Below are 13,964 nucleotides of genomic sequence, written 5' to 3'. Positions count from 1 at the left end.
TATCTCTTCTGGCTCAGCTGTGTTTGGCTCCCCACTGTGCTCTGCTGCTGCTTCAGTGACTTTTTGCCATGGGGCTGAACCAGGGTGGATGTTTTTCAATGTTTTTCATTGCCACACTCAGAACACTGAACTTTGATTTCGCAATACTTCACCATGTGCGTAGATGAGGCACAGCATTTGAAGCAAATGTTCTCTTTTAGGAATGCCTTCCTTTCATTCGGTGATTTCATGTGAAACCTTGTACATTTTGGGAGAGGATAAGCTTTTTTGTGGGGTGGGCAGAGTTTATCAAAGTCTGCTGTTTGTATGTCTGTATTGGAGCCGGGAACCACATTGGTTTTGTGCACTGATATTTCTCTTTGTCTGTTTGATCTCCATGGTAGTTTGTCTGCTTTAAGTGGAGCATCAGGGTGCAAGGTGAACTGAAAACTAGGGTCATTTTTAGCATTTGCTTCCTTACAATAAAGTCTACAAAAACTCTAAATGGCAGATAAGGCACTCAGTGTTGATGCTGGCAGGTACAGGATGGAGTTACAGGAAGTTTTCTAGGCTCCAATACTGGTTCTCAGCCAACAAACTGTAATACTGTAGAAAAATGTTGTGAATAACAAAAATGAACTTTGAACATTCTTTATCAATACACACACACACCTGAAATTAGGAACAGCAAAGATAACAAAGGGGAACTGAACTGGTTTCCAAACTTCACACTAAGATTAAAAGATAAGAACTTTGTGACCGTTGCCCTGCCTGTGCAATGGCATGATTAGATGATTTTATTTTCAGAAGTTCTGGAGAACTCTGAATTGCTTTCCTTTTTCTTATGTTCATGTATTCTCTTATAATAGAATTGATAAGATTAATATTGCTTATTTTGACTGTAAACTTGAATGATTATGTTTCTTGCAGTGAAATCTTAAAAACCCACTATGCATTCGTTGGACCGGGGGAGGAAACCGGAGTACCCGGAGGAAACCCCCGAGGCACGGGGAGAACATGCAAACTCCGCACACACAAGGCGGAGGCAGGAATCGAACCCCCAACCCTGGAGGTGTGAGGCAAACGTGCTAACCACTAAGCCACCGTGACCCCCAGGCTGAAACAGAAATAGTTTTAAATATCCACACCATGCATGTGCACAATCACAACAAACTCACTCTCAGTGCTCAGTGTATTTCTGTCGGTGGTCACACAGCACACGGTGCACAGAAACACACTTGAAAAGTGAAGGAAAGTCAGGCCTCTCGGCCTTTTGGCCTACAGCTCCTGCACAGAGTACACAAAACAGAAAAAAAACAATATGTCCCTGCTAAAAAAAAACAGCATTGCTGATCCAGCATAAGGTATGTTTTGCATGCTGGGTCCAGCTTGGGATGGTGGTATGCTGGTCCAGCATTAGGTGCTGGTTGCCGGTGTGCTGGCCGACCAGCCTGGGATGCTGGTGTGCTGGCCGTCCAGCCTGGGATGCTGGTGTGCTGGCCGTCCAGCCTGGGATGCTGGTGTGCTGGCTGACCAGCCTGGGATGCCTGTGTGCTGGCTGACCAGCCTGGGATGCTGGTGTGCTGGTTAACATATGTTGTCTTTTGGATGCTAGTATAATCCCAGCAAGACCACAACAAAACCCATTTGTTACATATCACATTTCCTAGTGCATATTCATAGTTAAATAAAGACCAAGACAATTTTCTAGAGAATTGCAATTCACTTTTTAACAAAGAAAAACATTCTGGATATTCCTATCATTTACATAGCTTTATACATACATACACACACACACACTATATATATATATATATATATATATATATATATATATATATATATATATATATATATATATATATATATATATACACAACTTTTTAACAGCGAACGATGTACATGCTTTACCTTACCCAGTTCATCAACTGAGGCAATCGTATAAACAGCACCAACCTCATTAGGTGCCTTCAGCACTTGGTACACCACAGGGCTCCACAGGTCCTGGATCTTATGGCGACCCCTCATGCCAAGCTCACGGAGGTAAACCAACTGCCCCTCCTCCAGTGGAGTAGACCGAACGTGCTGATCATGATTGAACTTACGTCGTTCTGCAGCAGTCTTCAACATCTCACGTGCACCCTCAAACGCAACATGGAGCCTCCTTTAATGCACCAGAACCCACTCTTGGGTATTACCCAACATGGTCTCCTGTACCCTACCCAGCAGGAAGTCAACTGGGAGCCATGATTCTTGTCCAAACATTAAAAAATGTGGAGACTCCCCAGTCGCTTGATGTAGAGTGGTGTTATAAAAGAAGAGCACCTGAGGGAGACAGGACACCCAGTCCCTCTTCCTAGAAATGGGCAAAGTGCAGAGGACTTTATGCAGAGTTCTATTAAAATGCTCACACTGGCCGTTGCCAGCTGGATGATACGGAGTAGTGCGAGACTTTTCAACCTTGTACAGGTTACAGAGCTGCAGAATAAGGGAGGACTCAAAATTGCGACCCTGATCGGAATGAATCCGACCAGGGTCCCCAAACTTATAAAACCACTCCACAACAAGCACCTAGGCCACTGTCTCAGCCAGTTGGTCCCGAGTAGGAATAGCCAGAGTGTATTTTGTAAAAACATCAGTCATGACCAGAATATTTTCCAACCCTGCAAGAGAAGGCTCAAGCACAGTAAAATCAATTGCCAGTATTACATTTGGCCTTGAGGCCATTAAATGGCCCATAAAACTACGTGCAATGGGCTGTACAGTTTTAGCGGACTGACACTTTTTGCACTCTTGACACCACTGCATTATCTCAGTGGACATACCTGGCCAGTCACATCGCTGATGTACCAGCTCTGTGGTGCGGTCAATACCCTGGTGCCCATGCTCTTGATGAAGCTGTGTCAGAACCTCAGATTTTAAGACAGCAGGCAAAACCAACTGGAGGACCTCCTCACCCCCATCAGAGCGGAACACACGGCCGTAGAGCAACCCATCCCTCTCTACCAAGCGATCCCACTGACGGAGCAAGATTAAACTAGGCTTGTACAACCGTCTACGTTCTTCCACGCCAGGATATGCCTTTTTCTTCCAACATGACCAAACCTCCTCAATAACTCGGTCTGCTTTTTGCAGCATACTTAAATCTGTTGCAGAGTGACTTGGCAAAACAGTAACCACAGCTTGTGTCGCTTGAAAGATGGACTCCACCCCTCCAGCTTGCTTAACAGAGAGGGGAATTTCAGTACCAGAAAGCAAACTGTCCACCACGCTATGGTCCGTTGGGTGCTGCCTCGACAGGGCATCTGCATTTCTGTTACTTCTGCCGGAGCGATATTTCACCTCAAAATCAAAGGCAGCAAGTTGCGCTGCCCAGCGCTGCTCAGTTGCCCCAAGTTTTGCTGTCTTTAAGTGACTGAGAGGGTTGTTGTCAGTAAAGACCACGCATTTATGTCCTAGCAAATAATCCCGAAATTTCTCAGTCATGGCCCACTTGAGCACCAGAAACTCTAATTTCATCGAGCTATAGTTGGACATATTGCGCTCAGTGGGCCTAAGTCTGCGGCTAGCATAGGCGATAGGCCGCACCTTACCTCCTTGTTCTTGGGAAAGAACTGCCCCTAACCCACTGTAACTGGCATCCACCAAAAAGCAATCTTAGGCCGGTCAACCTCTGTGACAGTGACCTGATTGTATCCACTGGCCAAATCCATAGTGGAAAACCAGCAGGCCCCTGCCAAGGCATCCAACGACTCATCGATGCAAGGCAAAGGGAAAGAGTCCTTCCTAGTTTTGGAGTTCAGTTGATGATAGTCTACACACATTCGTAGACTAACATCTTTCTTTTTAACCAAAACAATGGGAGAGGCATAAGGACTGCAACTGAGGGGGGTATCCGCCTATAACGTTGTCAGACAGGGGCATTATCTAAGAGGGGAATATCGTGTGACAGGAGATTAGTACACCCCAAATCTGCATCATGAGCTGCAAACACAAACTGGTACTTCTGAAGCAGGGCCTGAACCCGAGCTTGATCTTCCCCTGACAAAACTGACAGATCAATAGAGCTAATCTGCTCCTGCACCATAGAACCTGTCGAAGAAGCATGGGAACTAACAGTTGCTGTCATTGATCTTGTCGGAACTCAGAGCCCGACTCCGAGTGGACACATCGCAGGGTGAATCGCACTTTTAGAGTTTTAGCCGAATATTGAATACTATTTAAATGAACTATTTAAGTATTTACTATAAAATTAACTATTTACATTAACTATTTAACAAACAATTTATCTAAACCAAACTTTACTGTTACACTATAATTGATACAATATATATATATATGTGTGTGTGTGTGTGTGTGTGTGAATACGATAACCATGACATACACATAAACCTATGTATGAGATATTCGCACACACATACATATACTATATCAATCCCATCTCTCCCTACATATAAAGTGATCGATGAAGATATGCTATCACCTATGTTATAGAAGTTCTGATTTAGAATATGATTATGACATAAGTTTATGATCATAGGTTAGGATTATGGGTTTTGATTAAAATAACCTTCTGGTTCAGAATCAACTGGATCATATATTAGTGGTATTTGACTTATGATTACGTTTTGTTTGATTAGTATAAGTGTACTGCACTATTACTAAGCTAAGCTTTGAATTTTATAATATTGTTTTGTATATATGTGGAGGTCTGTTTATGCTGACTAAACTTAAGTTTGCAAGACTTATGATCTCAGTCTGTCTTGTTTGTAGAGACTGGGCCTGCACATGCATTTTTATTTTTAAGCCTTAGTTCCTCTGTTCTCTCCTAAAGACAGGTTCCCTTTTTCTTGTTTTTCTCAGATTCTCAGAGTCAGCAAGTTCTGAGTACTGAGTTTTATAACTTCAATAAACCCAATAAACCACCTTATCTCTGTTAACACTTGTCTCAAGTGTCTAGTATTATATATATATATATATATATATATATATATATATATATATATATATATATATATATATATATATATATATATATAAAACTCATATAGCCCAACACTATTACAACATCTGGCCTACCCCCATATGTCCTACGACATCAATTGTAATAGTTCATATAAGAAGAGCACGTAGCAAGATTTTTCCCAACAATCTCACTTGAGAAATACCTTCTGCTCACAGCGAAGACTAATATCCAGAACATGCTCGACAAACTGATCACGTAACAGAACTTCTGCATTTGGTATGGCATGGGGTGCCTGCGCTTCACTTTCTCTAGGAGGCCCATCAGGGAGAGGGAAAATTCCAATAGGGTCTCCCGCTCCTGCTGCCCTCTAGAGAAAAAGGCCTGCTGCAATGCTACATAAGACAAAGAGCACCCATACAACTGGTAGACACCTATATACTATGTATATATTCATATATTCATGTATTCATATTATGTATATATTTATTTTTATGTATTTTATATAGTTTATACTTTTTATTTATCTACCTCCTTTTGGTTTTATTTTCATCCTTAATTTCATCCTTAACCTTTCTACGCTTGAATACTGGACAGACGTATTACTCCATTTCCCCATTACTCCAAAACCTCCGGACGTATTTCCCCATTACTCCAAAACCTTCAAAGAAATCAAACAGCAATAGTAAGAAGAAGAAGAAGAAGAAGAAGAAGAAGAAGAAGAAGAAGAAGAAGAAGAAGAAGAAGAGGAAGAAGAAGAAGATATGTCAACATGAAACCTAAAAATCTAACAATTGGTTGTAATAAAAAAAAAATTATCTAAACACCTCAGTTGGATCTGAGTAAATGGACTGAAAAAAAAAAAAAAACTGTAAAAAGCATTTCACTGCATGTCGTACTCTGTATGTATTTGTATGTGCCAAATAAAAGTTGATTTGATTTGAAACAGCATTTAAAGACATCAAAAGACCTTCGTCTCCTGACGTTTTTCTAAGTAGTTAGGGGTTGGGTTATACTGTTTAAGAAATAACAAAGAAAGATCAAGAAGAGATATTTTCAACAATTATAATTTTTTAATTATAAAAAAAAAGTTTCACTAGGATCACTGACCAGATTTCACATTTTAACCAAATACAAAGTATTTGTTCAATTTCCATTTATTAATTTGAGTGTGTGTGTGTGTTTGTGAAAGAGAGCGAGAGAGAGCGAGAGAGAGATTATGACTGGTGTTGTTTATTGTAAATATTTGTTGCCTTTTTAGACTCCTTTATCATTTGTAATGTTGCTCCCATTTAAATCAGCTCAAGCCCAGCCATTTTTAGAGTCATGATCGAGGACAATGTCCTGTCCAGAGACAAGCTGTTTCGTGTTGAGGTTTTGTTCAAACCGAACATCAAAAATACCCTCTCTAATGAATATGTTTGTTTTTTATTTCATTAGTTGTTGCGTTAAATGTTACCCAGATAGTGCTATTTTCTGATTGGCTATTGTGTAGCCTCTTTTTTTGATTGGCTGATACAGTAAGTGTCAGGCTCGACTAAGAACTTCAGGGGAGATGCACTTGATTCCTGCCCGGTTCCATAGAGACAGCGGTGCGGACAGATACATATTGGGTGCTGCGGCATATTAAATATATGATAAATAGTCAAAATGTTTTTCTGTGTGAGAAATACAATGTGTGGAGGCAGAGCGTGAGAAAGGACCAAAATGAGTGACTGTCACTCTCAATGCGTGACACTTAACAGCCCTGCATTTATTTACGTGTCATTTACTGTAGTTGTGGTACCATAGCTCATGCCACAAGCTAAAAATATTAGCACCTTCAAACATGTATAGTTTCCTGTGTCTGTGAAGCACTGACTTAGCTACAGCACAACAAATGAAAACGAACTGCATGCATACTTATTTAAATATTTATATATAGTATATAAGTACAATATTAATGTTGAATCTTTGTATAAATCCTTGTATAATGTTAACTTTTTTGTATTTTTGCAATATTTCTTATGTTCTGTAAAGCTGCTTTGATACAATATCCATTGTTAAAAGTGCTGTACAAAGAAATTTGGATTGAAATGAATTGAATATAAGAGAAAAGATTTCACTGGTAAACTCCTCACACTATCCTGAATGGCAGAAGAGGATGCTTTAGAGCGGGCATCACCAAATGGTGGACCCTTGAAATTTAACAATAAATTATATAGAAATGTATGTGTTTTATTGATTTTATTAACATGAGGGTACACTATTTTAAGTGACAATATAAGATTCAGACCTTTGCTGGGAGGAAATTTTAGTAACTAGACCTCTTTGAATTTTAATTGAATACCCCTGCTTTAGAGGATGGCCTGCTCTCGGCTCGTCTCTTAAGCTAAGGGTATGTTCATTTAAAAGCCAACTAAAAAAACTCTTCTTATCTATTTATCCCAAGTATGATGATGGGAGTGACCCATGCGCTTTCTGAACATCTCTATATTTTTAAGCTTCATTGGGATATTTATCATTAGAAAAAAAACAATACTTCTAATTAAAGAGGTTGCATAAAAGCTGTATTTTTATTGGAAAAGATAATTAAAGTTAATTAAAAATAAAACATTTTGGTTTGCACAAAGGAAGAAAAATTTGGTTGCACTGGATAAGTATTCGCCCCCTAGATTAATAGTAAGTAGAAAGACCTTTGGCTCAAACATGGACACTCAGGACAAAATCAACAAAATTACAACATCAGTGAAAGTCAAAAAAACAAAAACCCTGATCAAGTTACAGTTTCTTTACAATTTCTTTTGCGGATTTATTTTCTCTCCCTGACAATATATTGGTCAAATCAAACAAAAAATATTAATATAAAACATTTCAGCTGTTAACTCTTTTCTCACAGATCCAGATATACTCATTACTACAGTGAACATCAACCCAATTTGGTACAGGTTCAGCCCGATAGCCAGATACAGCACAGTCCTCATCACCTTTGTTGTTGGGTTCCCCATTACTCCAAAACCTTCAAAGAAATCAAACAGCAATAGTAAGAAGAAGAAGAAGAAGAAGAAGAAGAAGAAGAAGAAGAAGAAGAAGAAGAAGAAGAAGAAGATATGTCAACATGAAACCTAAAAATCTAACAATTGGTTGTAATAAAAAAAAAATTATCTAAACACCTCAGTTGGATCTGAGTAAATGGACTGAAATCTCAGACTCACAAACAACATTATAATAAAAACACATAGAGAATTTGGGTAACATGATTAAACAATACATTTCTCTGAATTAGTAGCAGGTTAAATTACCAGGTGCAATAAAAGGACATCTGCCAGAAGATCATTGTATCAATGCATGCAGTTAACATTAGATTTGTGTATCATCTTAACAACTAGATAATGCAACGTCTTTAATAAACAGCCGACAGCATCAGCCAACAGTGATGTTGTAATAATCCTTGGTAACAAAACCTCTCAGTGAACTTGCTGACCAGTGTAGATTTTAGTGATCTCTTACCCATTGGACACTGCTGTGCCATCCACCCATTTCCAGACCCCCTCAATGTCCCTGTCATTTGCACCGATCCAAGCACCTTCACCTCTTCTCCACACCTCAACAAAGTCCTGGTGAGGAATAACAACTAATTCAACATTCCAAGAAACACACCATCCATGCACACACTGAATCCCTGCACAGAAAGACAATTAAACTGTTGTGAAAAATGTTATAAACCCTTTTATACTCTTGATTTATCCAATCTGATTGGTCGGAAATTACTGCACTGTTGATTTAGACAGAAATTTAAGAGGGATCACATTCTCAGAATGTTTTGTTCACTGTTCAGACTTCAGAACAAAATGGAAAGTTTCATGGAAAGTCTTCACAGTATTATATTATAATTGAAGAATTTATGTATAATCCTCACACATGTAATCACCATCCGATGTCTGACTGTATTCAAGTATATTTTTAGACTGAATGAATTCAAACAAAAAAACATTGAAACCTGTCATTATATCTTTGATCTCAGGTTGTATTTTATTATATATTGTTTAGGGTTTTATAAATGTTCTAGGATATTATACATTATGTAAACAAATGATTCAATCTGTCAAAAAAGATCTAAGCCTGCATAGAATTTAAAATTCTGTCTCAAATGTTTATTTGTCTCTTCATATTCTTCTTTCCTTTACCTGTTCCTCTCTGCTGTTTATGATCACCAGATCTGCCCCTCTTCTCATACAGTCATGTCTGCTCTCACTCCAGCTTTTCTTCTCAGTAGAAATGAAGTAAATACTAGAGCTGAAGTATTTCCATCCTGGTGTGTTAATGTCCCTCACTGTACAGAGAACGGATAAAAGCACAAGCACCTTCATAAAAGATCTGCATTGTTACTGAACTTTTTTTAACCCATAATTTACAGTGAGCTTTACATTTAAATCAGTCTAATGAACCCTGGACCATTGGCTTTTGGACCCTGTTGCTTATTATTAATACATATTATCCTTGTACAAAAAAATGGCATACTGTTTTGAGAAATCTTCTTCTGGAGTTCATCAGTCTTCCTCTGAAACTGGTCTCTTTCTTCAGCCAATTTTTTGTATCTGATCTCTAACTGATCCTTCTCAGCAGTAACATTGTTGTAACTGGTCACTAACAGGTCTCTCTGATTAGTCATGTTGTTGTAACTGGTCTGTATCCTGTCCCTTTCTGTAGTCAGCTTGACCCACAGCATTGCGATGGCAACCAGCATGAGAACAAGCATCACCAGCAGACACACCACACCCAGTCTGTAACCTCTGTGTCCTGAGGTGTTGTGTTCTAAAGCCAGAATGTTATACATACTGTATGTATTATTTACATAGGACACAATATTTATTTAAATTGGGTGAAGTAGTCTGTGTTTAAATGTGTGTGTGAGATTACCTGAAGTTCCTTTATTGCTTTTGGTCTCCTGCGTTTTTGTAGCATATTCAGTCACACGGATATTTTCATAGACATCTGTGTTGTTTGAGGAAACTGAATTATTCATTCTTCTGTAAAGACTCTGCTGCTGCAATATGTTCTTAACGTGTAGGTCTCTACAATCTTCAGTGCAGCCTACAGCTCAGAAAATCCCCCTCTGTGCTCAAATAAGGAAGTTGAGGGTACACCACATATAGCATCAAAAGATCTTTCTCTTCCTGAAAAATCAAATGATTTTGTTACATTCCCGGTACTGGTGTTCTAGATAAGGGGGTCTGCCAAATGCTGTAATTTGAAATTATTTTGGTTCACTAGGCTATACAGCAAGAGTACTGTTACCCTAAAAACTCTGTTGCAGAGGTAATACAGCAAGAAAATCACTTTTTTAGTGGTTAGATTTTAATGGACAAGAGATATTGTCAATAATTACAGAATTTAAACAATTCTGTCATCTGTTTTTGTCATTTGACAATATTTTTGTCACTTATTTTAAGGATTTGCAGATTCTCCTGTCAATGATCCATAATAGGAATGATCATGCCTTAGAATAAGTACATTAATTATAACCCATCATTTAAGAGTTAGTGTAAGGTTTATCTTCATGCTGTTGCTTTAGAAAATTAATTGACAAAAGTTGAAAAATCACCTGGGGGCACGGTGGCTTAGTGGTTAGCACGTTCGCCTCAGGGTTGGGGGTTCGATTCCCGCCTTTGCCTTGTGTGTGTGGAGTTTGCATGTTCTCCCCGTGCCTCGGGGGTTTCCTCCAGGTACTCCGGTTTCCTCTCTGGTCCAAAGACATGCATGGTAGGTTGATTGGCATCTCTGGAAAATTGTCCGTAGTGTGTGATTGCGTGCGTGAATGAGAGTGTGTGTGCCCTGCGATGGGTTGGCACTCCATCCAGGGTGTATCCTGCCTTGATGCCCTGAGATAAGCACAGGCTCCCCGTGACCCGAGAAGTTCGGATAAGCGGTAGAAAATGAATGAATGAATGAAAAATCACCCAGGATCTGGTGTAATTTTATATAACCACAGTATAATATTGTAATCAACAGACATTTTGTCTTAAATTAACATTTATTTAATTGTCATTTGGTATGATACCACAGCTGAAAATTTTGATGTTCATGAAATTTTTTAGCACCCTCAAAACCATTCAGCTTCCTCTGTTAGGAAAGCAATAGGTCTATCATCAATAGATGCATAGCATCTGGTCAGGTATCAACTATTTTCAAAAGAGCAAGGGATATTCCCATCCTAAATAAACCTGCTCTGGATCAATCAGAAATCAGTGGCTACCGTACGGTATCACTTCACGTGCCTCAGGGGTTTCCTCCGGGTACTCCGGTTTCCTCCCCCGGTCCAAGGACATGCATGGTAGGTTGATTGGCATCTCTGGAAAATTGTCTGTAGTGTGTGATTGCATGAGTAAATGAGAGTGTGTGTGTGCCCTGCCTTGATGCCCGATGATGCACAGGCTCCCCATTACCCGAGGTAGTTTGGATAAGCTGTAGAAAATGAATGAATGAATGTCTGTCTATCTCTCACAGAACAACCTCCAAGATCCCAACCAGTTGGCTTTAAAGAAGCTCATTCCACAGAGACAGCAAATTTGGATGTCTCTGAGAATCTACATATTGCTAGATCAGCCAAACTGTAGTCCTTATACCTCTAGACCTTTCAGCAGCGTTTGATATTTTCAACCACAAGGCTGTCTTGTCCACCCTTAGGAGTCTTTGGATTTGCGGATCAACTTGGGAATGGTTTGCTTCCTACCTGGAAGGACGGTCACATCTGGTAACATCGAGGGGAGCAACATTTCACCTCGCAGACTCTCCACTGGTGTCCCACAGGGTTCAGTACTTGGCCTTCTTCTTTTCACGTTATATACTCACTCCCTTGGATAAGTTATTTCCTCACATGGGTTCTGTTACTACTGCTATGCTGATGATGCACAAATTACCTTCTCTTTCCCACCCATAGATACCACAGCTTCTGATCAGATCTCAGCATGTCTGGCAGAAATATTGTCATGGATGACTGCTCATCAATTAAAGCTCAATCCTAACATAACTGAACTGATGATCATTCAATTCAATTCAATTCAATTTTATTTGTATAGCCAGATTTACAGAACAAAAACATAGAACAAAAGGTTTTTATAAAGAATAATATAAAGATAATATAATACAAAATTCAAGATCAATATTAGATATATTTAAATGTGCTTGTATTTTTACCCAATGAGCAAGTCTGACTCAGGCAGCAGTGGCAAGGAAAAACTCCATTGAATGGAAGAAACCTTGAGAGGAACCAGACTCAGATGATCGGAGCTGGTACAATTTCTGGATGCCTCATCCCAGGTGATTCATCTCCAGATCTTGATCTTGCACTATCCCTGCATAACAATCTGATCGCCCCTTCAGCCACAGCTCGCAAACCTTGGGGTAACCATTTACACTTTAAGGACAATCACTAAATCATTTTAATTTGTACTGCCAATATCCAACATACTCATTTATGTATATACATATATTTTCACATATATTTTCATGTATTTTATATAGTTTATAATTTTTATTTATCTACCTTTTGGTTATATTTTTATTCTTAATTCCATCTCTCTATGCTTAAATCCCGAACAGATGTAAAAAGTGACATTTCACTGCTTGTCGTACTCTGTATGTATTTGTATGTGATAAATAAAATTTGATATAAGATTTGAAATAAGATTTGAAACAGCATTTAAAGACATCAAAAGACCTTTGTCTCCCTGACGTTTTTAACCTAAGTACTTAGGGGTGGAGTTATACTGTTAAAAAAAAAAGAAAGATCAAGGAGAGATATTTTCAACAATTATAAATTTTTATATAAATTATACATTTTTAGTAAGTTATTATGCTTTGTTTTTGTCACATAACAATATTTATTTAAACCCATTTATTTTTGACTTTGTGTATTCTCTGTGAATTATCCATTACAGGAACAAACATGAGAACATTTATTTACTTGTCATTTGGGTGTGGTACCATAGCTCATGCCGCATGCTAAAAATTTTGCTGTATGCAGCTGAAAGTTTTAGCACCTTCAAAATTCACTTTCAGTGAAGCACTGACTCAGCTACATCACAACAAATGAAAAAGAACTGCCTGCATACTTATTTAAATATTTATATATAGTATAAGTATAATATTAATGTTGAATCTTTGTATAAACGTTTTTGTACTTTTTGCAATATTTCTTATGTTCTGTAAAGCTGCTTTGATACAATGTCCATTGTTAAAAGTGCTGTACAAATAAATTTGAATTGAATTGAATTGTATATAAGAAGAGAAAAGATGATCTAAGAATCTAACTTCACAAGGCTAAAAGTGCCCCTAGTTGAAGAATCGCCCGTAAACTCATTTTTTACAAAGTACATTTTTCTTGTGCCATATAAAAGAATAACAATGAGATGAGAGAGATTGATAAGAAAAACATATGAAATTACAAAAATAATTAAATACCTTCAAATGAAATCTGTTTCAAAATAAAAGACACTAAAGTTTGCTGGAACACAAAACCCAGAACATTGCACTCTCCCCTCCCAAATTTCAGCAAACTTTAAGGCTGTATGTGAGATAATTTCATTTTAAAGGGGATATCCAGACTTCAGTCATTCAAATGAATAGTAATAAACCTTGCTTGGAAGAAATATGCCCTTATACATACAACCATACATCCCTCAATAAACTTCTCAAATGCTCTTAAAGTTTTACATGCTTACTCTTTGACATTATTCAGAACACTTTTCAACATTATAAAACGAAATTTAACATCCAACAAGACTGGAAAGGATTCTGAGCAATTCTGCTAATGGATCCGTATGATGTAGCTCACTTATTACCATGCTCATACACTCAAAATCTAGTCTTCACAATCCCTTCATTTGGTTTCAAAACCGTGTCTGACACAATTACTTTTCTTGGGGACAGTTTCTTTGTGGCTCAAGTTTTACTACTTGGGACTTTAAACTTGTGTCTACTGTTCTGCTCCAAGTTTACTTGTCGTTTATATTGTATGTGTAGTTATGTAGTTTTGGTGCCC

At 38.3% G+C, this 13,964-nt stretch overlaps 1 protein-coding gene across 1 annotated transcript; it reads right to left on the bottom strand.

The window, feature by feature from the left end:
* Window positions 1-7,469: 7,469 nt before the first annotated feature.
* LOC113640440 (CD209 antigen-like protein C) lies at window positions 7,470-10,051 on the bottom strand. Its single transcript, XM_027142918.2, has 5 exons — window positions 9,842-10,051; window positions 9,443-9,736; window positions 9,109-9,254; window positions 8,432-8,538; window positions 7,470-7,940 (listed from the first exon to the last, which is right to left on the bottom strand). The coding sequence occupies exons 1-5, from the start codon at window positions 9,945-9,947 to the stop codon at window positions 7,796-7,798; spliced, it is 798 nt and encodes a 265-aa protein (XP_026998719.2). The 5' UTR covers window positions 9,948-10,051; the 3' UTR covers window positions 7,470-7,795.
* Window positions 10,052-13,964: the final 3,913 nt, after the last annotated feature.

Source organism: Tachysurus fulvidraco, chromosome 6, assembly GCF_022655615.1.
Source record: "Tachysurus fulvidraco isolate hzauxx_2018 chromosome 6, HZAU_PFXX_2.0, whole genome shotgun sequence".
Classification (NCBI taxonomy): Eukaryota; Metazoa; Chordata; class Actinopteri; order Siluriformes; family Bagridae; genus Tachysurus; species Tachysurus fulvidraco.
Note: the sequence above shows the minus strand (reverse complement) of the source record. Positions and strands in the feature narration are given on the sequence as shown.